The sequence below is a fragment of the Orycteropus afer genome, unplaced genomic scaffold, assembly GCF_000298275.1.
Source record: "Orycteropus afer afer isolate SDZICR_OR568_19922 unplaced genomic scaffold, OryAfe1.0 scaffold00007, whole genome shotgun sequence".
NCBI classification, from domain to species: Eukaryota; Metazoa; Chordata; class Mammalia; order Tubulidentata; family Orycteropodidae; genus Orycteropus; species Orycteropus afer.
Window position 1 is genome coordinate 17,158,820 of NW_006921594.1, and position 27,273 is coordinate 17,186,092.

At 37.8% G+C, this 27,273-nt stretch overlaps 1 protein-coding gene across 1 annotated transcript in view; it reads left to right on the forward strand.

The window, feature by feature from the left end:
- Positions 1–27,273, forward strand: part of RELN (reelin) — a 710,657-nt gene that overhangs the window by 522,381 nt on the left and 161,003 nt on the right. The window contains exons 21-26 of the mRNA XM_007944540.1: positions 6,567–6,759; positions 7,767–7,879; positions 14,097–14,234; positions 15,093–15,279; positions 23,472–23,677; positions 26,906–27,077. Of these exons, the coding sequence (XP_007942731.1) occupies positions 6,567–6,759; positions 7,767–7,879; positions 14,097–14,234; positions 15,093–15,279; positions 23,472–23,677; positions 26,906–27,077 (1,009 nt within the window). The remainder of the gene's footprint in view (positions 1–6,566; positions 6,760–7,766; positions 7,880–14,096; positions 14,235–15,092; positions 15,280–23,471; positions 23,678–26,905; positions 27,078–27,273) is intronic.

The window sequence follows — 27,273 nt, forward strand, 5'->3', positions numbered from 1 at the left end:
GTCAATGACATGAGACAAAGTATATGTGAACTGCTGTATGGAAAGTGAATTTGCATTTTAAATCTTCACCCAAATCCAAATAAAAAAAAAAATAATAAATAATAATAAAAAAAAAAGAATACAGCTATGAGAGTGGCTAAGATTAAAAATATTGCCATTGTCCAATATTAGTAAGTGGTAAAAATTGGCACCTCAGTCATTGTTAATGTTCTTGATAAATGTAACTTGGTACTATGTTTTTGGAGGACAGCTTGGCAGTAATTGTCTACTTGTAAAATGTTCATTTGCTTTCTCCAAGCAATTGTCTCTAGAAATTTATCCTAAGGAAATAATTGGATAAATGTACAAAGATGTATAAGGATCTGTGATGTTTATAATAGTGAAAAATGGCAACAGCCTCCAAATTTTCCATAATTGGGTGGGTATTGGCTGGATTCATTAAAAATGATGATGTCTCATCATATTTTTTTTTGACGTGGAAATATGGCACTGAAATAGTTAAAAAAAGAGCACATTTACTATAATTTCATAAGAAGGAAAAGTGAGTGTGTATGTGAGTTATTTGTGGCTGTAAGCATAAGGAAAAACTGGGAGTACTTAGGGCAAGATGTTAACAAGTATCATCTTCAGGTAGTGGAATTGCAGATTTTTACTTCTTTTAAAAAAGGGCTCTGTAGTGTCAGATTGTTTTTTCCAACAAGTATTACATTTATATAATTCACTTAAATAACATGATTACTCCTACTTAAAAACTCAGATAGTAGAAATAGAAAGTGAATTAAAATGCTACCTTCAATCTCACAGTATCAGTAATTTTTTGACAAATCTAGTAAACACTTCTTTGTTAATTACAAGAACAAAACCAAAATGGGTAGATATCACAGAGGTTTAGATTCAGTCACATCTCCTTCTATAGACTGATAAAATTTCTGAGTGGTCCCAAACCAAAAACAGCATCATGTAGCTCGTCTGTCTGGAAATTATGGAATGTTCCTTGTTGTTGTTGTGTGCCGTCAAGTCGAACCCGATTCATAGCAACCCCTCCTTGGGTTTCTGAGGCAGTATCACTATGGAAGTAGATTGCCCAACCTTCCTTCTGAGAAGTGGCTGGTGGGTTTGAACTGCCAGTCTTCTGGTTAGCAGTCAATGCCTTAGGCATTATGCTATGTTGCTTAGGTTTCTAAAAAATACAAATATTGATATACTGTCTTCTTTCATGTCACGTTAGTGTTAAAACTATAGCCAAATGGACAGGGTAACTAGCCTGTTCTTTAAGGGATGGAATGAGTTGTGAAAAATTGTTCATTCCCTAGGTGATTGGGCTGTTTTACATGAATTTGCTTTTAAGGAACTTTGTAGCCAGAGATTCTTCCACTTAACTTTGGTTTTGTTTATCTACCTTTTCATAAAGAAGAGCCTCTGGAGATGGGAAAGAGGCTCTCAGGAAATACAGAAAGATTGAATTTCTAAGTGAAGATAACTTCAAACTTTGTGTTCTTCATAGCAATTAAGTTCTACAGTTTTGTAAAACTGGCTTCTCCCCATTTGATAGACCACATTTATTCATACGTTTATTTAACAAATACTCTCTGAGTGCCTTTGATGAAGGATGAGAGTGGAAAAGACAGCAAAGTAGAAGTCAGAAGTTCTAGTTTATAGCTTGCCTTTGCTTTTTTAGGTAGCAACTCAGCCTCTCTGTTTTCCGTGTCCATAGCATACTGTTAAGGATCCCCAGTGGTCTCCGAAATGGCCTTGAATCAAGGGTCAAATGAGACAGTCAAGCTGCTGGAAAACCGTGATATCTTGCACCCACACATTGTACTTCAGTGAGGTGCACAGCACAGTTCTGAGAGCTTTAGGGGATGCAGAGATGAATGAGTTCCTGCATAGGGACTTCCAACCAGGTCATGAAAACAGATCTACAGCAGTAATACGAGGTTAAACCAAGCAGGGGAAGGTGAAGGAGCCGAGTATGGACTGAGTATAGAACCATGGAGACTCAAGTTACATTATGGTGTTAGCCACTCTGCCAGCATCATGATAGAGAGCCTACTAGCCTTCTTGGAGGTAGAAATGAAAAGACACAGAGGAGAATCAGAGACCCAAGACCATCAGGGACCCAGGACCCCTGTCTTTCTGCTTCATCATTTCAGCAGAGAGGCCTCCATCCCTATGCTGTTTCCTTCATTGTCATTGCAATGGCTACTGCACCTCTAGGAAAGAAGGAAGATAGTAGGAGCAACAGACAAAAGAACAAGATAGACAGTCTGTCCTTTTTTTAAAAAAAGCTTTTATTAAAAGCTTAGTGAGTAAGTCCATCTAGCATCTTTCACTTATATCTCATTGGTGAGAACTAATTGGTAGACACATGACCGCCCCTAGACTAATCACTGGAAGGTAACTGGAGGAAAAAGAGATGTGGGTGGCAGTTGGATCAGCCTAGTATCCGCCCACAGTAGGAAATACCAAATACATTCTGGGTTCCTATTCTATCGATTAAAAAGATAATTAGTGTTAAGCAAGAATTTTGTCATTAACTGCCCTTGTTTATCTTCCTTAACTTGTCCTTTTGTGTAATTTTCACATTGTTTCTTCCTTGATGTCTTGGCAACTTTAAAAGCTGTTGTCACCAAAGTAGTTCACAGAGCTCATACCTCTTCTCAAGTCTGGGTGTTTTCTCTTGTCAGCCAGCTTTATGGTTATATTTGCAATCATGACAAAGTTAGGTAAACACAATATTTGCAAAACACATCACTTCATTCCATTTTGGTGCAGAATTATGAGGACATGAAACCATTTCAGATGTAAGGAATTGACGAGCTGATTGTGAAAATAATAAATTAATTCAGAAGTGCTGGAGCAAAGAGGTGCTATCCATGACACAACTGAGAATGCTTTAGTGGCTCTGTGTCACTTGCAGACCACTCAGCCCATGCACTAGTGCCACGTCCGACAAAACCTCACAGGTCATGAAATGAAGCAACACGAAAGGATTAATGATTTTCTTCATTATTTTTTAAAGGAACGGGGGCCAGGCGGACGCCCTACTTGTTCTACGGGAGTGACCCCTGATGCCTTTGTTCTCCTTTATTTATATGTTTGTACATGATTACATCATTAGTCTTGGAATCCACACAGTCAGCTTATTCTCTACTGAGCTAAAGTTTTATTCCTCTACATGCTCAAGGACAACAGGTGGTCATTAAAACAATCACAGAAGTCTCCTCAGGAATAAGGAGTATAAAATGATAAACGTTTACTAGGACACAGTGACGCAAAGTATGAAACATCCCAATGAGATAAAAAAAAAATGGAGAATAACATCTACTTTTAATACTTTGATGTTTTGCCAATTAAGTATTTAACAGTGAGAGAGACCTTGCCATCTCTTCCCTGTAATTAGAACATGTGTCTTGCAATCATGTTCATTTGGGGGTCTTTTTCTTGGTCCCTAACACACTACCATGCACTGTCCAGTTTTCTCTCTAGATGCCCACAAGACATGGTATATATTTAAAGCAAATAATTGAAAAGAAGCCTAGTCAGCAACCTCTAATTACCTTTCTCAAACAATTTACTAGAATGATCACTGAACCCTTGAAACTAAAGGCAGAATTTATTTCTCACGAGAAGAGTTTGGGAATTTTTGCCTACGTAAAAGACTCTGGAATCTATATAAACAAATTTGAGCCTATCAGCTTACTACTATTTTTGTTCTATATTCCAATATTGCTAAAATACACATGCTTAAAAAAAATAAGTGCTAAAGCTTTATATTTCCTAGATTGTATTTTGTGTACCCTAACACACAGCAATAATGTTTCAATGTCTTTAACATCAGATAGTAATTGAAAATTAATGATTTTTAAATTAACTGTTAGAAAATTATTAAAAATTGCAGTCTTTTCCTCACCCTATCTTGTTGTTATGTGCCGTTGAGTCGGACCCCACTCAGACCCCACTCCTAGCGACCCCTCCTTGGGTTTCCGAGGCGGTATCTCTACGGAAGTAGATTGCCCCATCTTCCTTCCGAGGAGTGGCTGGTGGGTTTGAACCGCCAGCCTTCCGGTTAGCAGTCAAGTGCCTTAGCCACTATGCTACCAGAGCTCCCCACCCTATCTTGTTGTTGTTGTTGTTTGCCGTGGAGTCGGCCCTGACTCATAGCGACCCCTCCTTGGGTTTCCGAGGCAGTATCACTACGGAAGTAGGATTGCCCAACCTTCCTTCCGAGGAGTGGCTGGTGGGTTTGAACCGCCAGCCTTCTGGTGAGCAGTCAGGTGCCTTAGGCACTATGCTACCAGAGCTCCCCACCCTATCTTAGAGTAATAGAAAACATGGAGCTAGTGTAATAATTAAGAGGCTTTGACTTCTCATTCAGTTTCAACCATTTACTGGCTACATTTCTTCATCTGTTAATTAGAGATAATTATTCCAACTCCAAAGGAGCTCTGGTGGTTCAATGCCTAAGGCATTTGACTGCTAACCAGAAAGTTGTTGGTTCAGACCCACCAGCTGCTCTGCAGAAGGAAAATGGGGCAATCTACTTCCATAAAGATTTACCATCTTGGAAACCCAATGGGAGTCGCTATGAGTCAGAATTGACTTGATGGCAGTGGGTTTGATATGGTTGATTCCAACTTCATAGGATCATTGTAAAGATGAAACTAAAGAAATAATGTGGGTATTGTGCTTAGCTCAGTCTTAGGACATAACATATCCTCAACACATGGTTGACATCTTTATTGATTGACATCTTGTTTATTGATCTTTATTGATGACAATAAACAAGTTATGGCATTTGCTATCCCTGTAACTGGACTTGTAAGACAGCCATATTGAATATGACTTTCACTTTCCTTTTACTGAACATTCAGCTGGAGCAGATATTGAGACTCATAGTTTATTCTTCTATTCAGAGGTCAAATATGTAACCTTAGTTCAGAAAATGTTAGGAAAACAGTAATTATTCATTGTTGGGATAAACTTCTTATAGTTTCCAACCTTGAGTCAAGTCTATGGTGATGCTCTATATGAACAATGTTCCATCTCTCTACAACATCTTAATCTCTGCAAGTAAATCAGAGGAGTTACTCTTTATCCTGCTGATTCAGCAAAGCATATTTAAGAAAAACTATTTAACATCTCTAAGATTTCAGAGTATTACATTATCTCCTTTGTTTATTTCAGCCAAGCCCTCTGACTAGTATGAGTTACTGTTGAAGAGTGGTACAGGGTCAGCTTCAGAAGAGCAGGAACAAGTACTGTGGTAGGCAGGCCTGAGTGTGGTTGACCCTGCAGATATACTTTGACTATTTACACTGTAGCTACAGTGGAAATGTGTCCATATTTGAATCTCAGATAGATTGAAACTCCATGAGCAGTTTTCTCTAGAAAAGAAAAAAATTGTGCCTGCCTTCAATTACATGGTTTTCAATTACATGGTACTCATTAGGGACACAGTAAAATGTGGATTTTATTTCCTGGATGCACAACTACTAAATCTGCATGATGATTTTTTTCAATACTTATGCATGAACATTAAACATTATTTGGAAAATAAAGAAATAGACGAAGAAAAACTTTAAATCGTCTAATTTCCTACTAACAAACACAACCACTGCTAACATTGTGGTACATTTCCTTTAAGTCTTTTCTTAAATGTATCACTCAATGCACTGTTTCAACTTATTTTATCATATATGTTGTAATGTCATCGTATTATCTTCATAAACATTAAAATTTAGATAATATTTTGTCAAGTGGCTATACCATTTTATTTTAAGCATTCCGTTTTCCCTCTAGCTTGACACTGAGATTGATGCCAATTACTATTATAAGTAATCCTGCAGTGTTCATCATATTTTATAAAATTGTCTCTGAATTTAGGATACTTTCACTATGATAAATTCCCAGAAGTGTTTATACTCATAAACAATATATGACTATGAAAACTATGTAAGTTTTCATTTTCAGACACATCTGACAATTCTAAATACTAAAAAAAAAAAAAAAAAACTAAAACTTCTTTTAATAAGCAAATTGTTTTAAATTTCATTTATTAGATTGAGTTGAATCCATTCTAGAATTCATAAAGGCTGAAATAAACAAAATCAAAGGGAAGACCCCCAACGAGAGGGACTGACAGAGTGGCTGCAACAGTGGGCTCAAGCTTAGCAGCAGCTTGAGGAGGATGATGCTGTTGTTGTTGTTGTTGTTATGTGCCATCCAGTCGGCCCCGACTCATAGCGACCCCTCCTTGGGTTTCCGAGGCAGTATCTCTATGGAAGTAGATTGCCCAGTCGTCCTTCTGAGGAGTGGCTGGTGGGTTTGAACTGCCAGCCTTCTGGTTAGCAGTCAAGTGCCTTAGCCACTATGCTACCAGAGCTCCTGAGGATGGCGCAGGACCAGGCAATATTCAGTCTGTTGTACATGGGGTATCTATGAGTCATAACCAACTTGATACTACCTAACAACAATTTTGGTATATATATGAAGTGAAAACCTTACTTTTTTCCTTTATGTTGCTGTTTTTAATTTTCTGACTTCCACCTCCGTGTCTCTTTCAGTTTTACAGGAGATTCTAAACTTGCCTCAAGTATGCGCTACGTGGAAACACAATCAATGCAGATAGGTGCATCCTATATGATTCAGTTCAGTTTGGTGATGGGATGTGGCCAGAAATACACTCCACATATGGATAACCAGGTGAAACTGGAGTACTCAACAAACCATGGCCTTACCTGGCACCTTGTCCAGGAAGTAAGTCATTTTTCTCTAACACTCATGATAGGCAACATCTTCATTTTTACATCAGAAGCAAAGAAATTACTGTTCTAAAAGTTTAAAGTTAGTTGAAAAGAAATGGTGCTATTTGTAACTTAGAAATAATGGATGAGCCAAGTCAGGAATACATTACAATACCACATTCTTCTCTATATAATGCTAAAAGATATTGAAAATAAAAAAGAAATGGGAATAACTTCAAGACTGGATACCCTAGGATGGTGCTTTGAATACTGTTTTCTCTAACTTTCTACCTCAATAAATGCATCTATGTCCTTCTTTCTCTATAGCAATAGACCATATTAGGAATATGCTTTCTCTTAATGAAAAGCAAAGAGAAAAACATAGACTCATATCTTGGAATAAAATGTGTGTGTGTGTGTGTGTGTATACACACACATATATTGTTGTTGTTATGTGCCATCTAGTTGGACCCGACTTATAGCGACCCTTCCTTGGGTTTCCAAGGCAGTATCACTATAGAAGTAGATTGCCCAACCTTCCTTCCGAGGAGTGGCTGGTGGGTTTGAACCCCCAGCCTTTTGGATAGCAGTCAAGTGCCTTAGGCACTACGCTACCAGAGCTCACAAACACACACACACATATATGTGTGTGTGTGTGTATGTATATATATATATATATATATACATACACATACATACATGCCAGTAATCTGACACTGGTAAATTCCTAAATGCCATAGTGATAGAATAATTTCAATAAATGTCAATGTTGGGACAACAGTTTAAAAAATTAATCTTAATCCATTTCTGTTTTTACATGTGAGGATTAGGAGACACTTATTTTATTTGCAATTTTTCCCAAATATTTTAGCTTCATAAAAGGAAAAATCATGGATTGCTTCTGTATTGCAAGTGGTTAAAATTATGACAGATTTCTTTTTCATTTATGTTGGGTGAGTAAATGTATTGGCTTTAGGGGAAATAGAAGCTGAGCTTGATTTTTACCTGACTCTCTTTTAGGAATGCCTTCCAGGTATGCCAAGTTGTCAGGAATTTACCTCAGCAAGTATTTACCATGCCACTGAATTCACGCAGTGGAGGAGAGTCACGGTACTTCTTCCCCAGAAAACTTGGTGAGAGAGAACGTTTTTAGATATGTCTGTTACTTTAATTTTCCCTGTCTCTATTGCTAGTTGAATTTGAAGAAGAGTTAAACACAATGGCAAAATGTTTATTTTTTATCTAAAGACCTGTATCTTTCTTTTATAACCAAGGATTTTTGAAAACTTGACTTAATGAAAAAATATGGAAATTTGTTTTCAGTACCTTCCTAGCTTCTAACTTCTTCCTTGCCCAACTTCTTTTTATGGTAGAAGTCAGTGGTTCAGTTCCTCTAGATTTTAACGTACAAAAGGGAGTGACACAGGAATTTTAAAAATCCCATCTCAAGACAGTTTTGTTTGCAAGGCTATTGTCTTACTGTAAAGCCCTAAGTTTTATGCCAAAACTTAATGTATACTCTTTTTTCTTTCTTTGCATTTCTTTAGTAATAATAATAGTAAAACCATCCTCCAGGAAACAGAGGCCTTAGTTAACTAAGGAGAGAGTTAAACATTTGATAATGTGAAAGAGAAAAGCATCTTATTTTTTTTCTTTGTTTTGTGTTAGATTGATTACTCTGCCCTCTGTGTGAAGAATGGACTCTAGAGGAAAGAGTGAGGACAGGGAGACCACTCAGGAGGCTGATGCCATAGTCTAGGCAATAGATGTTGGTGGCTTGGAATATGGTTGTAGCAGAGGAGATAACAAAAATGATCATTTGTGAAGTATATTTTTAATCACAGAGAACTTATTGATGGATTAAATGTGGTCTGTGTGCAAAAGGAAGATTGAAAAATGATTTCTAAATTCTGGTCTTGAGACACTCATTGGATGGTGGCACCACTGACTGAAATGGGGAGGATTTGGGGAGTAGTAGATCTGGCAGCAGGAAATTAGAGTTTCATTTGTGTGCTGTGAAGTTGGAGATGATTGTCTGTCCGAGCAGAAATGCCAAGAAGACAGACGGACTTGAGACTTGAGTCTGGTGCTGTGGATGGGATTTAAAGCTCTGGGGCAAGATGAGCTCACCAAGAACGCTTTCGACTAGAAATTAGGCCTGGGCTCTCAGGACAGCCCTACGAATGGTTAACTCACCACATGATTTTGGTAGTTCACAGCCTCTTCCAGCCTATCTCCTCATGAGTATGATGAAAACATTTAAGTAGATCATCTTAGAGGTCTTTCACAGTTCAGGAATTCTAAGATTCTGTGATTTGTGCAGAAGAGAATCATAAAAGAGAGAATTTTATTTTTCTGTGGTACCTGCGTTCTAGGAACCTTTCTGTAAAAGAGAAAATTATTAAATAAATCTGAGATTATATAACAGACTCTACCAAAACAGTTAGGTAGATAACAACCTAGAATTATTTTTACAACTCCTTAAGTACAAGAGTGAATTACTACATTATGTAAGAATTTCTCCTTGCTATTTTCAAGGGTGAATCATTTTGTCAGTTGGGATAAAATATTTGAAATTTGATTTCCACAGATTTTTTATATCCAACTGTGAGTCATTTCCTAGATACTCTATTAATGCCTTGTGAACAAGTTGCTACTTTCTCTAACATCCTACTTTTTATGTCTACTGCTGGGAACTTTTCTTTAATTTTAATTACATTCCTAGCATATATGATCAAGATAATGGAAAACAACACATCGAACAGTTAAAATACTGGTCATAGTATATGCAGAGTTACTGAGATTTTCTACCATTATTTCCCCCATTGAATATATTTTGCTTATTATTCAAACATTGAGTTTGTAGTCATTAACATGTGATGTACCATTTCAAAATTATTATAGTAAGATAAATATTGATAGTTTATTTTAAAGATGTCTTGTCATCCCCAAACTATTAACTCCTATTGTTCTTTATTGTAGTTTAAGTTATATGCTTTACTGTCCTTGTCAAAAAACTTTTGCAAGTTATTTTAGAATCAAATATATTGTTGTAGTGTTGTTTCTTAGTGCAAAACATACCACAACCAAGTTGAAGTTTTAATATAATCACAGATTGTCAGTTGTCATCAATGTTAATTAGATTTAAGGGGAAACATGTTAACCCTTAAAATCTTTAGCTTCAACATAGTGCTTCCCATATAGGAGATATACTTACTAACTATTAAGTTACATTGAATTTTAATTCATTGTGTTATAATGAACTAAAGAGAGTTTTACTATAAACAATCTTTTTACAAACAGAAGAAAATTGACTAGGTTATTTTTTTTCCTATGCCTTGTAAGTACTTGTGAGTTAAAAATTTTAATTCTGCTTTTCACACTTTCCTTTAAAGCCAGGAAAGAAAGTGAATATATTTTTAAAAAAACAGACAAACCCAGTAGGATATTTATTTTAACACTGCTACTGACTAATACATAAACTAAACATTATTGCTATATTTTAAAATTAGGTATATGTTCAACTTATTGTCTTTGTTTTACGATATATAATGCTTAAAATTTCTTCCATAAGGATAAAGTACATTTATTCTCCTTGGCATTCTTGGTAACTTTATCCATTATGTTTGTCTCAAACTTTTGCAATGGTACATTTTTTTCTTAAGGATTGGGAAAAGAGAGTGCAGTTTAGTTTAAGAGCACTATTCCTTTTTGGAAAATCTTTTCTAATGTTCTGTTTTTATTCAAACATATGCAACTATAAACTGAATGCATACAAACAAATGTGTTCCCTTGTTATCAAAGATCTGTTACCTCTGGAAAGTGCACTAGATAAGACAACTTAGAATGGAAATATTGAACGTATGCACCTGCTCAGAGAAATTATATTGTATATGAACTCAGCATTTGTTACTCAATGAAAATTAATTTCGTTTTTATGAGAGACATTTACATAAGAACAGGGCCTAATGAGACCCAAACAGCTGTCAGTTGATGACTTCATAAACAAAACAACACCTAATGACTGAATGAATTTCAGAATAATTGGGTAAATGTAATTACAGTAACTCTGAAGGTGGAAAATACAATTTCGTCTGCCTTCATTTACCTTGATTCCTCAGGTTACCTAACTATCAAGAGATGACTCACTGCTGCTTTATTTCCCTCTTGAAGTTTACATAGAGAGAAAAATCAAATAAAGAAAAGACTGTCAAGTTTTGTTGCCTTTGGGAGTCCATAGAGTTTGTATTTTAAATACAAGTCAACTCCATTTCATGACCCACACCGCAGAGCAGTACTCAATCTAAAGTCTGTGTGATTTTCTTCCAAAGAGTTTTAAGAGAGAAACAGAGAGACAGAGAGAGAACTGACAGAGAAAGAGAATTGGCAAATTCATTATGTCTTGAGGGCAACATTTAGCAGTGATGCAGCTGAAAATCAGTGAGAGCACACCTTGTGTTCTCAAATGTCACCAGCTACACATTGTTCACTTGACTAATCTTGTTTCTCACTAAAAGTATAGCTAATTATCAACCTCTTTTTCCTTCCTTCCGTCCAGTACATTAAAATGTAAACTGTAATTTTAAATTGAATAATCCATTTAAAAAGTTTTAAGGAAATATCTTTTTCAAAAGTTTATAAGAAACATGTAAGTGTTAATTTACTTAGAACAAGAATTTAGAATGTGTCTGCATGTGACTATTTAGAAACATAAATTGGGAAATGTACAACAGATTTCTGGGGGGGAGCCCCATTTTAAAGTTAGAAGTATCAAAACTTCAAAATGATGGATGCCATAGGTTTTGTTTAAATGTGTAACTACAAAGAAACAGTCACCTTGGACTACACACCGCTAGAGGAATCACTAAATTTGAGAGCTGAAAGGGACCTTAGAGATCAGTTTGCCCAGGCACTTTATTTGAGAAGTGAGGAACTAGAAGTTCCCATTTCTCCCTGAGGGTCACACAGCTGCTAAATTGCAGAGCCTGAGGCCTGGGGTCAAGGACATTCTCCTAGCACGTTCTTCTTCCCATTACCTGCAGAAATCAGGTGCAGGTTACACTTCTCTGGCTTCTTCATCCACTCATTGACTCGTTCTTTTAGCAAGTTTTTACTGAGCACCTATTGTATTCTGTTTCTATGCAAATAGTTGAGAAGAACTTTTCCCTAAAGACATCATAGTCTAGTCACTTGTGACCCTTGACTTGACTCAGATTGTAATCCGTCTTAAAAGAATATAGTCCACTCTCCATTTTATGACACTCATGACATGATTCTTTCTTTTTTTCTGTAGGGCTCTATGATCTAAGATAATGTATGCACTTTTGTAGTAGGCTTTTCCAAGAACCATTGCTCAATAACCTATTGCTGTAGAGTTTATTCTGACTCGTAGCAACCCTGTAAGACAGAGTAGAACTGCCCCATAAGGTTTCCAAGGCTGTATCATCTTTACAGAAGCAGTCTGCCATGTCTTTTTCCTCCAAAATGGTTGGTGGGTTCGAACTGATAAACAGTGCCTAAGCAGGTAAGCGCTTAACCTACAGCACTACCAGGGCTCCTTCCATTTCTTAATGGGACTATGAAACTTGTGGTGGCTGTTTGCTTACAAATGTAAACTCTTATCATAGAAGAGGTACATCCATCCCATCACACATATCACTAGGAGACTAGGAGTACTGTTGTGCAACAAACCTGTGTCTACTGGCTCTACCTCAGTGAATCCTGGAATCATCGTACTAGGAATGAAAATGCAACCTATTAGCCACAGATCATTGATAAAATAAACAATAAAGGCTTAGTCTGGATTTAAACAGTCTGTTATGTACTTGTTGTTGTTGTTGTTGTTGTTTGCCGTCGAGTCGGCCCCGACTCATAGCGACCCCTCCTTGGGTTTCCGAGGCAGTATCACTATGGAAGTAGGATTGCCCAACCTTCCTTCCAAGTGCTTAATATGTAGATAATGGATGCAGTAGACTTTAACGGATCATTCAAGGCTGTTAAGATCAAGTGTGTATGTAGATAGTGTGCTTGGGGAGGGTTTAATCAGTGGAACTGAGCAGGCACATTAATTCTGAAAATCTTTTTTCTGTCTTTCTTTCTTTGCACCTTGACCAAAAAAGAACTAATTACAAATCCCTGAAAATTCCTAGAGGTGAAAAATATGCTGTGAATTAAAAAAAAGAAAAAAAATGTGGTAGCCAATGAATGGAAGCCTTTTTGACATTACTCTCAAAATAAAGACTTCACAGTCTACTCACTTGTGACCCTAGACTTGACTCAGATTATAATCCATCTTAAAAGAATATAGTCAACTCTCTGTTTTAAGACACTCATGAAAAAAAGTCATTTTCTTCAGACTTTAGAGATGATTTAGGTGATCCAAGTTCCCAAGTCTTTCTCCATGGGTAATGGGATGCTTAACTTTTTGCTTGACTTAACATCAGCATGTCCATAAAACCTAAGCAAGTTGATGTTTCAGAAATAATAAGCCGAATTTAGCATCCAGATGTTCTTACTTATAGGATTGTAACATATCCCTTCAACCCCAAAACAGTGCCTCCAAATAAAAGCTTCTGTTGTATGTTGAGAGCCAGCTGAAAGTCTTTCTTCTTATTTCCACTGATGTATACTTATCGTAAGAATTTGTACTACTCTACGTTAAACACTTTACATTTTCATTTGTGAAAGGCTCACATGAGCAAATATCTTTATCCTTAAAATAATACTTCTGATTCTCTTCTTTCCTGGCATCAAATCTTTGTGCGATAAAAATCTGATATTCTGATATTTTGTCTTTCCTTAAAATTTATCAATTAAGATTGAGGTGTATACAATATAGGCAGATTTCTTTTTCACTTTCTTTCATGATAGAATTGTTGAAGTTCACAGTAATTTAGTGCAAATCGAACTAAAGAAAAATGATTGGTGACTAAGTAAAAGTTCCAGAAAATTTGTTAACTGAAACATTTTGAACTTTGACATTCTTAGTGTATATGGGCAATCCCTGGGTTACAAACATCAGACTTTTGGACAACTCCCACTTGCCCATTAATAGCATATAAACTTGCCCGCCCTTTGAAATGATTGAACCAACCCCTAGCCACAACAAGTTCTTCATCACAATCACCTTCATCTGCTGCACTTGAAACTTTTAAACCACTGAAAAGGCGTAGAGCGTTTTTTTTTTTACACTAAAGTAAGGCTAAATAAGAACCATACGCATCTGTTCTGACTTTCCTACAAATTCTTAAAGACCCAGTTAAGAACAGATCTTGTTTGTACCTTAGAGACTACATGTACCATCCTATATCAGTTGAAAAAAATTTTTTTATTATTTTACCTTGTTTCTAGGTCCAGTGCCACTCGCTTCCGTTGGAGTCAGAGCTATTATACAGCCCAAGACGAGTGGGCGTTGGACAGCATTTACATTGGGCAGCAGTGCCCAAACATGTGCAGTGGGCATGGCTGGTGTGACCATGGGATATGCAGGTACGTGTATCTGGTCCCTGCTTCTCAGGACTGATGATTATAGGGTTACTATCGCAGTTGTCAACAGAATTATATGAATGGAACGATAAATAATAAAATAGCCAAAAGAAAACAATTCTTCTTTCCTTATTTTAAGTGTAAAAGATATTGTTACATTTCAATAAATACAAACCACATATTCTAAATCTCAATATCTAACCTGAAGACAAGGCCTCCTGGGTTTAAATTTCAGAGTTTACTAATTAACCCCAAAGTCATCTTTGATAGTTAAGAGAGCCTTGCTATTGTTTCCCTTTCCTTCCCCAGACAGTCTTAAAGCACTAGTTAAAACAGCTGCTGCACGTTCTCCTACACTACTCTCCAGAAGTTCAAGGTTGTATACATGGGGAGATGGTGATTATCACTAATGAGGATGACATAGGAACACACTTGAATGCTTAAAGACTCTAAAGGAGAAATAACTTAATCAGAATGAGATGCCATAAAATGTGGCCAGAGCTACAAGCTGGTTGAGTAGAGAAACATTTACAAGTGACTTGTTAAAGCTACAAGAAAATCTCATATCCTCTCCCTCCCTGTCCTCACGTACACACATCCATATCTTTATTCTTTACTATTGATGCCTAAATTCTGCCCTTATAGTGTTATTTCTTTTAAGAAGATTCTGTTCATTTATTTATGGTGTAACAAACCAACATACATAGTCTTTCATTCGTACCAGATGAAGATTTCACAGAAAAATCTAGTGTGAATGATGAGACCCGAATGAAGGTGAGCCATGGGCAGTGTTGTAGGTCAGATGGTCTTTGCCATCACAGATGAGCTGTGACTTGTTCTTGTGGCCCTGCTCTCTCATAGGTGTGACCAGGGATACCAAGGCACAGAATGCCACCCTGAAGCCGCTCTCCCTTCCACAATTATGTCGGATTTTGAGAACCAAAATGGTTGGGAGTCTGACTGGCAGGAAGTTATTGGGGGAGAAATTGTAAAACCAGAACAAGGGTGTGGGGTCATCTCTTCTGGATCATCTCTATATTTCAGCAAGGTATGACTAAGAGAAGCTGGAATGAGTGATCGGGGCAATGGCTATTTTCATATGCAACTTTGTTATGGAATACACTGAACTCAAAGGGTGCAAGTATGAAATAGTTCTGTTTCCTTTCCTCCAGTGCCAGCTTGTGTTCTGAGTGTCTCTGAGTGGTGAATGGTCTTGGTTTCTTCACACCCCAGCCTTAAGAGGGTGTGTCAATGTGTGAGCATATGGGTGAGAGATTAGTGGTGGTGGAGGTGGCAATGCTTAGAGGTTAAGAGAAGCAACTTCGCCTGTTTCATTCTGATTCTACTACTTCCTAGCTGTGTGACTTTGAGCAAATTGCTTGATTTTGCTATGACTTAACTTCTCCATCTGTAAAATAGGAAAATAATAGCAACTACACCATAGGGTTATTATGTGCATTAAATGAGTTAGTATTTGTAAATCATATAGAATAGTGCCTAACATGTAGAAAGCACTTCTATCAAAGTGTTTGTTAAATCTCAGGAATACAATTGAAAGAAGGAGGAGTATAATGAGGATAGGGCATGCAGAGCTATTCTTAGGGAGTGACAGTTGTTCATGGTTAGTCAACATCTTGGTCCTATTCTGACTTGATCATTGGCTGCTCTCAGCATCTGCTGATGTAGGACTCTGTGTAGAACTTTTTCTGCAGTCTTCAGCTTCCCCAGTGACAGCAACAAGTTAGACATACACATTGGTAGACACCAACTTAGGAATGAAGTGCCAGCCACAATCTTTAAGACTGATTCTCTTGAAACACGATCAACCCATTGTTAAGGACAGGACGGGGGAACCACTTCCTTTTCCTCCTTCAGTGTAGTCTAGGAAAGACATGCCTTTTTTCTTCCTGCCTCTAACTTATCCTATGTATAATCTTCAAAGGGACTGGAGAGTTGAGCAGATCCACTTCCGCAACCTGACCAATGTGTCCAAACCTAATTAATGGCACTTCTATTTATAATGTAGGGTGCTTCACACCACTTCTTTGCAGCAAGAACCATAGCCACCAATTCAGGGACAAATAGAAATGTCCCACTCTACAGGTAACAAGTACACAGTTGTGGGTTTTATTCTGTAGAATTGATATATTGCAAAATCTATTTGGGCACAACTCCAAGACATGTTAAATTATGCAAATGTGAAAATAGGTACAGGTTTTATTTTGCTGCAGGTGCAGAACAAAGAATCAGCAAGTAAACAACATAGAGAATGATCAAAAATCAGGGATAGATTCCATTTAGCAATATTTCCTATCCATTGACATTTAAAGTCCTTTGGTCATTATCATTAGAGATGATAATCAATAAGTGTCCAATGTATATTGCATATACCTGGATACACTATTTAATTGTGCATAAATGCAAGATTATGCCTCCAGTAAGCAACCATTTTAAAACAATTTATGAATCTTTTAGAAAATACATATCATTTGGATATCCTAATAAACATGTGCGTGTGTATGTGTGTGCATGTACACATACACAATACACACACAGGAAATTTTAACATAAAGTGTCTAGTTTACATATCACTATTTCTTCTATTTAATTCAAGATGACCTCTCAAATCAGACTACTTGGATTTAAGACTGGGCTCCAACTCTCATTAGTTGGTTCACCTTGCAAAGTTATTAGAACCTCTCTGTATCTCAGTTTCCTTGACTATAAAGTGGGATATTGGAAGGATTAAATGAATTAATGTAGATAACATGGAAAGATCTCAATAACTATTAGCTATTATATTCCATGAGAATAATTTTCAAATGGGTATCTTTGAATACTTCCATACATATGCCCTGTCACATAAAATCAGTATTTCAGAGTAAAATCATTCTGTTCCTTTCCAAATCCAGCTTTCCTTCTAAATTTTGTCAAAAAATGGCTAAGGGTTTTTGTTTTTGTTTTTTTGTTTTTGTTTTTTTGTTTTTTTTGCTCTTTTCTCTTGTATTATTCAAGTCTCTTTTGAATCCTAAGTAGGAGGAACTAGCTTGATTCATGTAACCAAAACATAGTGAGGGCTAAGATGGAACTGGCCAGGAACTCAAGTGCCCATAGAACTCTCCCTGATGGTAGACCTCATTTTTGATTAGCTAGTCTATAAGACTAGAACTATGACCACAAAACTTTTACTCAAGAAAGGAAAAGAAAGACTTTTCTAAACAGCTCCATAGAAAAATCTAGGGAAGATTCCTGAATGATGAATCACAATGTCCTAAGAGGAATAGTGTACTATGAATGGCACATCCAGAGGTATGTGCTTGCTTCTTTGGCAGAGAGGTGGAATACGTGGTTTGGAACCCTTAGCAACAAGCCCAATTGAAATGTTGAAGGGGCAATAACCTAAAGAGAGTTCTTTTTCTTGGAAAACAAAGTGATTTCTGTCACCATTTATATCCATACTAGCATGAAGTCCTGTTGTGCCTACCATTAGACAGCGGTTTTATCCCTCTCCTCCCTTGCCTTTCCATAACTATGCCTATAGTCCAGGGAATCATGAGGGCCTAGCTCGGGAGGGCAGGAAATTTTGCTTGTCATATTCACTGATGTGTCCCCAGACCTTAAAATAATACTTGGCGTAGAGTAGACAATAATTATTGTGACTGAACGAGTGGACAGATGAACTTGTCCCTGTGATTCCTGTCTTTTCTTTTTAGACCATACACAGCAGCCCTACATCAATTGATCTAAAAACATGCTTCCATCCTGTCACTTTCCTACTCCCACGTGTTCAGGCTGATCTTCAATACTGCCACCCAAATTACGTAACGTAATTCCCTCATTCTAAACATAAGCCCTCTGTTTCACCAGGAAGTTCTCCTCATCTTCCCAGCTTATGCCCATCTCCCCACCTTGCTCGAGCTCCACTGCTCCCATATGCCTTCTGTCTTCTCTACATCCATATAAACCTTCCAGCATCCTGCTCAAATGCTTCTGCTCCCATGAAACTTCCTAGGAATACAACAAACTACACAAATCTCTCCTGCCTCTGAATTCCTTTCTCACTTATGTTCTATGCATGTTTTGGTATTGTTTCATTTATACCTTATCCTATGAATTGGTTTTCAGGTAACTTGAGGGCAAACACAGAATCACAACTTTACACCTTCTCCTCACTTATCATATATTGCATTATCTGACATTTCACATTTATGACAACAGTAAAAAATCTACTCTCTGACATATTTGGGCAATAATGAACACCGAGGTGGGAGGCGAGAGTAACGCTGGCTGTGATCGGTTTTGTGTCAATTTAGCTGGGCCATGACGCTCAGTGGTTTGACACTTTTGTAATGATGTAATTTGGCAGTTATGTAATGATATAGTCATCCTCCATTTTGTGATATGATATTTTTTGTTGTTATATGCCGTCGAGTCGGCCCCAACTCATAGCGACCCCTCCTTGGGTTTCCGAGGCAGTATCACTATGGAAGTAGGATTGCCCAACCTTCCTTCTGAGGAGTGGCTGATGGGTTTGAACCGCCAGCCTTCTGGTTAGCAGTCAAGTGCCTTACGCACTATGCTACCAGAGCTCCCGTGATATGATATAGTCATCTTTCATTCTTCGCATAATGCCGATTTCACATAACAATTTTGTCTTTGGAACCTAACCATGTTGACAAGTGAGGAGAGAGTGTATTTTGTTCTCACAGTGCCCAGAAGAAAGCAGAAAGTTCTACTGACTGAGCAGACCTCTGGAGAAGGTATTCCTCTCGGGAAGGCATGTTATGTGCTAAGCACGTTAGTAAGGCTGTAGACTGAAGAATTAATAAGTTATCATTTGGCCAAATGGGGCTCAGCAAAGAATCAAGACTTGGTCTGTAGCCCTTACTTGTCATTACTTATATACATACCTGTCTCTTCCACAAGTCTACAAATCATGTTTATTTTCCAGTATATAGTTGTGTACTTGGCATAAGTGACACCAAATAACTGTTTGTTGAAAACAGGAGTTAATTAATTTCATTAATTAAAGAAGGTTGAAAAATAACACCACATTTTAAAGAAATGGTCAGTATATGTTCTGGTTACCTAGTGCTGCTCTGACAAGAATATACCACAAATGAAAGTGCCAGGCTTTAGGGGCTGGGTGGAAGCCCCTCAACCTTGGGCTTCAGCTCTGCCTCTGGCTCCCAGCCCACTGAAGCCAGAAGCATCTCTTCACTCAGGCAGCTAGATGGCTGCTGAGGCTAACAAACCCAAGGTTGACAAATACAATGGCACAGTCCCGATGTTACCAAATCACACAGCAGGCAATAATTCAAGACTACTGAAAGTCCCAAGGTTGGCAGAGCATAGCAGGCTGCTGAACAATGACATGGCCACATTCAAGGTTCAAGCATCCCATAAGCTAGAGACCATTCCAATAGCTGCTTCTTATATACGGAAAGCAGACTACATACCCAAAACAGCTACTCAGCTGCTTGTGATAGATCCCATCATGGAGTTGATTGTCAGCCTCATCATGGGGAATAACTACCACCAGCTGCCCAGCCACTCAACCAGGCCCAGCCAAGTTGACACACAAACATAACCACAGTTCCATCCCTTGTCAACTTGGCACCTGTACAGATCTTCAATGTGTGGTATCTGTACAGGTCTTCTCCACTGGGTGACTCCAGTCCACTAGTTCCTGAGTGATGACCTCACCCCCTTGGCCTGGTGGGCCCCGTTCCTCTACCTCTTGGGCATGGCATCCCTGCCCCCTCACTCTTGGGCAGCAGCTATGGCTTCATCCCATTGGCCCACATGAACGAGCAGCCCCACACTACAGAACCAGGTTGGTGATGGTCTAACTCTTTGAAACTGAAGGGCCTATGGTGGTTCCATCACCAAAGACCATGGTCCTACCCTTGAGGCTGAGGCAGCTCTGCTTCCCATTTCCTTAGTCTCTCTGCTTCTGCCCATTAATGCCTGAGGGCAACCCACTCCGCTGGAAATCTTTCCGCCCAAAGGACACTTAGATTTCTTGTCCGTGGACCAGCCAACCTGCTACTCCATTTTATGCTGGTCTTTTCACCAATTAATGCCCAAAGGCAACCCACTCCGCCAGAAAACCATCTACCAATGGCACCCAGCTTTCTCCTCTGTGGGCTGGTAAGCCTGTTGCTGTTTAATGCTGGTCTCTGGGCTCTGCTACTGCCATCTTTCATGCTGGTCTCTCTGCCGGTATCTCTCTGCCAGTCTCTTGGCTCTGCTCCTGCTGTCTGTCATGCCATATACCCGGGTCTCACTGTCAGAGTCTCAGGTCAAGGATGGACTCCACTCCTGTTTCCACATTTTAGGTATCTGTTAGAGCAGCACCCCACTCTCTCAGTACCATATTCTGTTCTGGTTGGCTAGTGCCACTCGGACAAGAATATACCACAAATGGGATAGCCTTAACAAACAGGAGTTTATTCTTACCATTTGGAGACTTTAAGTCCAAGTTCAAAAGTGCCAGACTCTAGGGGCTGGGTGAAAGCCCCTCAACCTTGGGCCTCAGTTCTCCCTCTTGCTCCCAGCCCGCTGAAGCTAGAGGCATCTCTTCACTCAGCCAGCTAGATGGCTGCTGTGGCTAACAAGCCCAAGGTTGACAGATACAATGGCACAGTCCTGATGTTACCAAACCACACAGCAGGCCATTAATTCAAGCCCATTGTAAGTCCCACGGTCAGCAGAGCATGGCAGGACTACATGCAGCATTCAAGAATGCCATAAGCTAGAGACCATTCCCAAAGCTGCTTCTTAAATATGGGAAGCAGACCACATACCCAAAGCAGCTACATTACTGCTTGTGGTAGATCCCACCGTGGAGTTGATTGTCAGTCTCCTCATGGGGAATAACTACCACCAGCTACCCAGCCACTCAACCAGGCCCAGCCAAGTTGACACACAAACATAACCACCACAGTATATTATTTGTTTTCTAGTGGCATTTTGATTAATTAAAGAAGACTTTAATGGGAAGAAAAAGTTGAAGGTTCACAAAATGTTTTAGAGGTATAAGTGTATTAAGTGTTACCTGTTAAAACTTGTTTTATTTTAGCTCACCCCTTAAAGCAGTGAACCATTTTAAAATACAGCATTGAGAAAACTTGAAGAATGTTTTCACACTCCAGGAATGAGAGGATCCCCAGCTTTTACTCCAACGCACATGTGCACACACATTGTATGTGTACATGAATCTTCACATAAGCACATTAGATACATTGATCATGGAATAACAGAAAAATTTTACAGTGTATCTGAATTCTGACAAGAACTTTGCATGAGCCGTTTCCTTTTCTTTTTTTTCTGCCTTCAAACAATGTTCCATATTTCAGGTCCCTGAACAAAAGAAAATCACTTGTGCTGTTCTCTAGGAAAAAACACTCTGGGTGCCAGACAAAGCATTTGTGTGATATTTTCCATCACCTACAAAAATCCCACAAAACACTTTTCAAAAACTTCCATACACTAAAACCATAGTGTTTTGTGTAATTCACAGAGCAGTGTTGTTTTCTGAGAAAAACTTACACATATACTCCTAGAAAAACAACACCGCTCTGTGAATTACACAATAGAGCAATCATTCTAACCAGCCAATTGTGATCACTGGATTTTTATAATTCTCCTTACCTTAGAGCTTTATCCTTCTGGCTCATTCCCACAAGCCAAGTTTCTCATAGCAGTTTACTAAATTGGAATTAACTTGCTATGTCCTGCAGTTTTGTTTCTCAAAATCATTCTTTCTATAATGATCTTAAGGCATGAAAATACTAGGCAGGTTACGCTGAGGTATTTCTCACAGTATTTTAAATCAATGAAAAAAAAATTAAAAGCACATATGAATGTTGAAATTGCATATTATTTTTAAGATTTCCTCCAATACACACTTAAAATTAGGAGTTGAAAAAATGAGTTTTTGTCTCAGAATTAAGTTTATTTTTAGTTTTATTGGCATGCTCAGTTATGTTTGGAATCTTTTAATCAGCTTTAGACCTATCAGTAACAGTGTACTTATTTAATTAGCCCTAGGTATTTCTCATGTGACTTCTAATAACTGGAACCCTTTCTTAATTGACTTAATAGATTAGAGTTTGAATCGTAAATGTGAGAGGTGTTTTTTTCTATGTACTATGTATCTTGTCTCAGATTTTCTTTCCCACTTTTAATTGAACTCCTTGGGAGCTCTCTGAGACCAGTTCAGGGAAGCCCATGGATTAGTTTTGGCAGAACCCATTTGGGTGGAAGAATCTCATGAGCAAATCTTTTTCTCATTAGCATGAAACCATTTAAACACAACAGGAACAATGGCAAGCCTTGTCAATTTGTATCTAATACCTCCCAACAGGACTTGGATATGCAGGGAGCACCCTAAGTAAAGGAAGCAAGTGGCTGAAGTTGAGGAAATTTACTAATACTTAAGACACAAAGAGACCATTTAGTGTTTGGAAAAAACACATCTTAAAATGATCCTTCCCAATCTCTCTAGTTTGAGAGGGAGAGACAGAGAGAGAAACTGAGAAATTAGGAGCCTGAGAGATGTTGGTACTACTCTTTCATTTTTTTGAGAAGTTTCCATCTTACCTTTGGTACTTCAGGCGCCTCAGAAGAGGTGGGTCAGGGGTATGTCTTGGGAGAGAATGTTCTCTCAGAAACACATCCATGTGCTAGGCAAAACATACGCAACCTGTAGTTTCATCTGACTGTCCCAATACCTTATGAGGTAGGTATGATTATCTTCACTGGTCCTTTGAGGAAAATAAAAGCTCAGAAAGATCACACAGCTAGTGAACAGGATGAATAGTGGGCTGAGATTCAAACCCCACTCTGACTGATTTCAAAGTACATAGTCTTTCTTTTCCATTATCCTGCCTGGAAGAAATTTACAAAGCAAAGATTGGGATTGTTTTAATTAAAATTATGTTTTCTTTATTTTTAAAGACTTTGAAATACTCTTTGGCATAATTAACAGTTCCCATGGGTCTCATGATTGAATATGGGAATTAGCGATGTAGAGACTGATCAAATTGATCCAAGAGAAGTTACCATATCCTGAGTAGAGATAACTAAATGGCATAACTTTCTCCTCTCAACTAAAATAGGGACAAAAATTTTTGCACATAGTGCTGGGATGTTCATATGAAATTGAAACTGAAGCAAGAAAATATCAAAGCCTCCAAGGTGATTGAATCTGTGGGTTTTCTGTCCTTTGAAAAGGCTGGGAAAAGACAGTTGGTGAGCTGGGATCTGGATACTTCTTGGGTGGACTTCGTCCAGTTCTACATCCAGATAGGCGGAGAGAGTGCTGCGTGCAACAGGCCCGACAGCAGAGAGGAGGGCATCCTCCTTCAATACAGCAACAATGGGGGCATCCAGTGGTACCTGCTGGCAGAAATGTACTTCTCAGACTTCAGCAAACCCAGGTAATCACCCATCCCATGGACCTTCCCGTGGTTCCCAGGAACAGTAAAGATTATATACATTGTTGTTGAAATACTTCCAAAATGTTCTGAACTGCAAAAATAGACAAACTCATATACAGTTTATATGAATGATATATAAAGATTTCATTTCAGTTAAGTGTTTGGACAAAAAGCATTTGTATTCATGCATGAATTTTTAAAGACTTTAAAAATATTTGTGACTAAAAGAAAAGCCAGGTGTTAACCACTATTTTCCCAAAGAAACTCTCAAAGGAAACCAAACTCACTGCCGTTGAGTCAATTTCGACTCATAGGGACCCCTCCTTAGGTTTCTGAGGCAGTATCTCTACAGAAGAAGATTGCCCAACCTTCCTTCTGAGGACTGGCTGGTGGGTTTGAACTGCCAGCCTTCTGGTTAGCAGTCAAATGCCTTAGGTACTATGCCACCAGAGCTCCCCAAAGAAACTCTATGATAGAGAAATGTTCCAGCTCATTGAACTATTTAGAAAAACTCAGACTGTTTTTCCATTTGTGGGTTTTTTAATGTATGCACAAAATATAGTCAGCTGTAGATTTAACAGCAAGATGGATTTTGTTAAAAGTTTTCATGTGGCCACACACTGGGCGAGTCCTAGACAATGTATAAGGTGAGTCTGTGGAGGTCAACTTCTCTAAAATTTCGCACTGACTTCATTTTGATGGTTGAGAATATATGGTATACAATGTCTTAGGAAATGAGAGTTAAAGAACTTGGGACAGTGACTCATTTCTCATATAACTGGACAATCAGTATATTTATGTATAATTCAATTTAGTTCTTTTGCATTGTGTATTATTTCAAAATCTTACATTTTATGTTTATATTTTACATATTAAATGTCATTAAAATGATTAATGTCTTTAAAAAACAAATTAGTGAACCTTAATCTATAAAAAAGGTATATTTTAAGTAGTATGTTTAGAATATATTCAATTTATAAGAATATTTATCAATAGTAAATATTCTCAATAAAACAAAGTAATATTAACATACTAATATTGATATATTAAGAGTCGGGGCTGACTCGACAGCACATAACAACAACAACAGCAATCATGATTGGGGGGTCAACACATAAGGAAAAAACTTTCTTTGCATTAAACTGAAAATACAGAGGCTATACAAAGGAATACTCTAGAATTGATGGATATCTATTGGGTCATTTAAAGGTGACATAATTTTTCATACTATAACAGAAATAGACATGAGGACAGACCAACCAAAAGCATTTCACCTAGGGGACAGGAAAGAGGCAAGTGGGTAAAACAGGAGACCTAACATCACACAAAGGAGAAAGTCGGGCACTGCTGGTAAATGGAGCCTAGTGACGTTACTCAAGATGCAGAGCAGGAAAGAATTATCATTGGTGCCAACCTGGTTTAAACATTAGTATAAAATGACACAAAATACTTCTTTCTTTCAAGTAATGTAATATCAACCTGGAAATTATTGAGAGTTCAGTAGAGTGACTAGATAGCTGTACAGAGGAGTGAAAATTCAATAGCTTCTTCAAATACCAGAAGCATTGACTTTTAACAGTTCTTAACCAGAATGCAAGAGGTCTGTTGTCCCCTGAAATAGTATGTAAAGTATTTTATTTATGGGCCTTTTTCTGGTGAGTATCATACTTTTCACCAAATTCTCAAAAAGTTCTGTGACACTAAAACAGTTAAGAAACTCTGATTTGGAAGATTTGGGGAAAGATCCTATTCATAGTGGCAAATACATAAATACAAAGAATAACTTTGACAATTGATATTAAGAATCTATGTGAGGAAAACTACAACACTTCAAAATCTCCTTCATAGATGTAAAAGAAAACAAGTAAGTGGAAAATAATGCAGCATCTCTGGATGGGGAAACTGAATATTGTGATACAAAGATATCCCTTAATTTAACTTTATTCTGCACAAAATCCCAGCGGTATTTTTGGAACTTCATATCTAATAATATAAGTAGGCACACATGGAAGAGTAGGAAGAGAGCTGTTATATTGTGGGGAATTGCAGTCAATGTCATGAAACAAAATGTGTACAAACTGCTGTATGGAAAATGAATTTGCTCTATAAACTTTCACCCAAATCACGATAAAAATTTATATACATGCAACAATAGTGTCAATTTTAGGGGGAAAAAAACAGAGACGTTCTCTATGTGATAACAAAACCTAAAATAACACTGACATAGTGTTCACAGACACATTTCAAAGCTATGGTGGGTCAATGCTGAGTGCAGTTCTTGAGGAAGGAGCTTGCAGAAGTCATTCCGGCTGCTCTGGGTGCACACTGCCTCTTTAACAGCTCACTGCAAACCAAATGCTGAATGCCAGTTTTGCTCTTCGCATTTTATCAGAAAAGTAGAAATGCTCGTTGCATTTCTTTCAGTCGGTGAAAACAGGTGCTAATGTAGGTCTTTCATGAAAGCATAAAGTGAACTTTAGAAGAATGGGATACCTGTGTGTTCATGTAATAAAATATTTCATGATATTAAAATGACCTTAAGAATTAGTTTATATCATAAAAATGTACATTTCACATAGTGTTAAGTTTTAAAATACAGGAACAAAACTATACATCTATACATCATCTGTATAGAAGATTACTATATTTTTATGCAGATAATGCATGGGTTACACATTTTTGCCAGCTACACCCTATACTCAAGATATTTGCCCAGGCATGCCATGCTAATTTTTTTTTTAAATAGCAGCATGGTATATATCAAAACCTTAACAGTGGCCAATACCATGCAGTGGATTATAGGTGATTTACTTTTTACTTTTAAGGCATATTTATGTTTTCCCACAATAAGCAAGAATTACTTTGGAAAGTTTTTTAAATGCTGTTTTAATGTAATATGAAGAAGCATTTTTTCTTAATATTTCTCATAAATGTTATGACCATTGCCATGGTAGTCAAAAGATACAGTTCAATGAATCAAACTTGGTTGCAATATTATCTTCATCTCCAGAAGACACAATTCTAAATGAAATAAAAATGACCAGGACTACACTTGTTTATAGCTTTAAACCTCTTGTCTGAGCTGTCTAAATTTAGACATGTTTCAAAACTCTCAAGAGATCAAACAAAATGCAATGTTTTCTTGTTGCTATCCTTGTTATTTTAATAAGCTGCTAAGAAAAACACAGCTTTTCCTTTCCCAGCCATAAACAATTTGCTTTTATGCAGATTCGTCTATCTGGAGCTTCCAGCTGCTGCCAAGACCCCTTGTACCAGGTTCCGCTGGTGGCAACCTGTGTTCTCAGGGGAAGACTATGATCAGTGGGCCATCGATGATATCATCATTCTCTCTGAGAAGCAAAAGCAGATCATCCCAGTTGTTAATCCAACTTTACCCCAGGTATTTCTCATCTAAGAAGATAAAGATTATCCGAGTGGGTAGGAATAAAGAAGTACTCGCTTTCTTCAGGACTTAGTGTTTAACACTGAATGTGCAATATAAGTTTTCTGTGTTTGCCCTGGAGTCATTGAGCAGTACAAACAATTAACTGCTCAGCTGCTAACTGAAAGATTGGAGGCCACCTAGAGGCACCTCG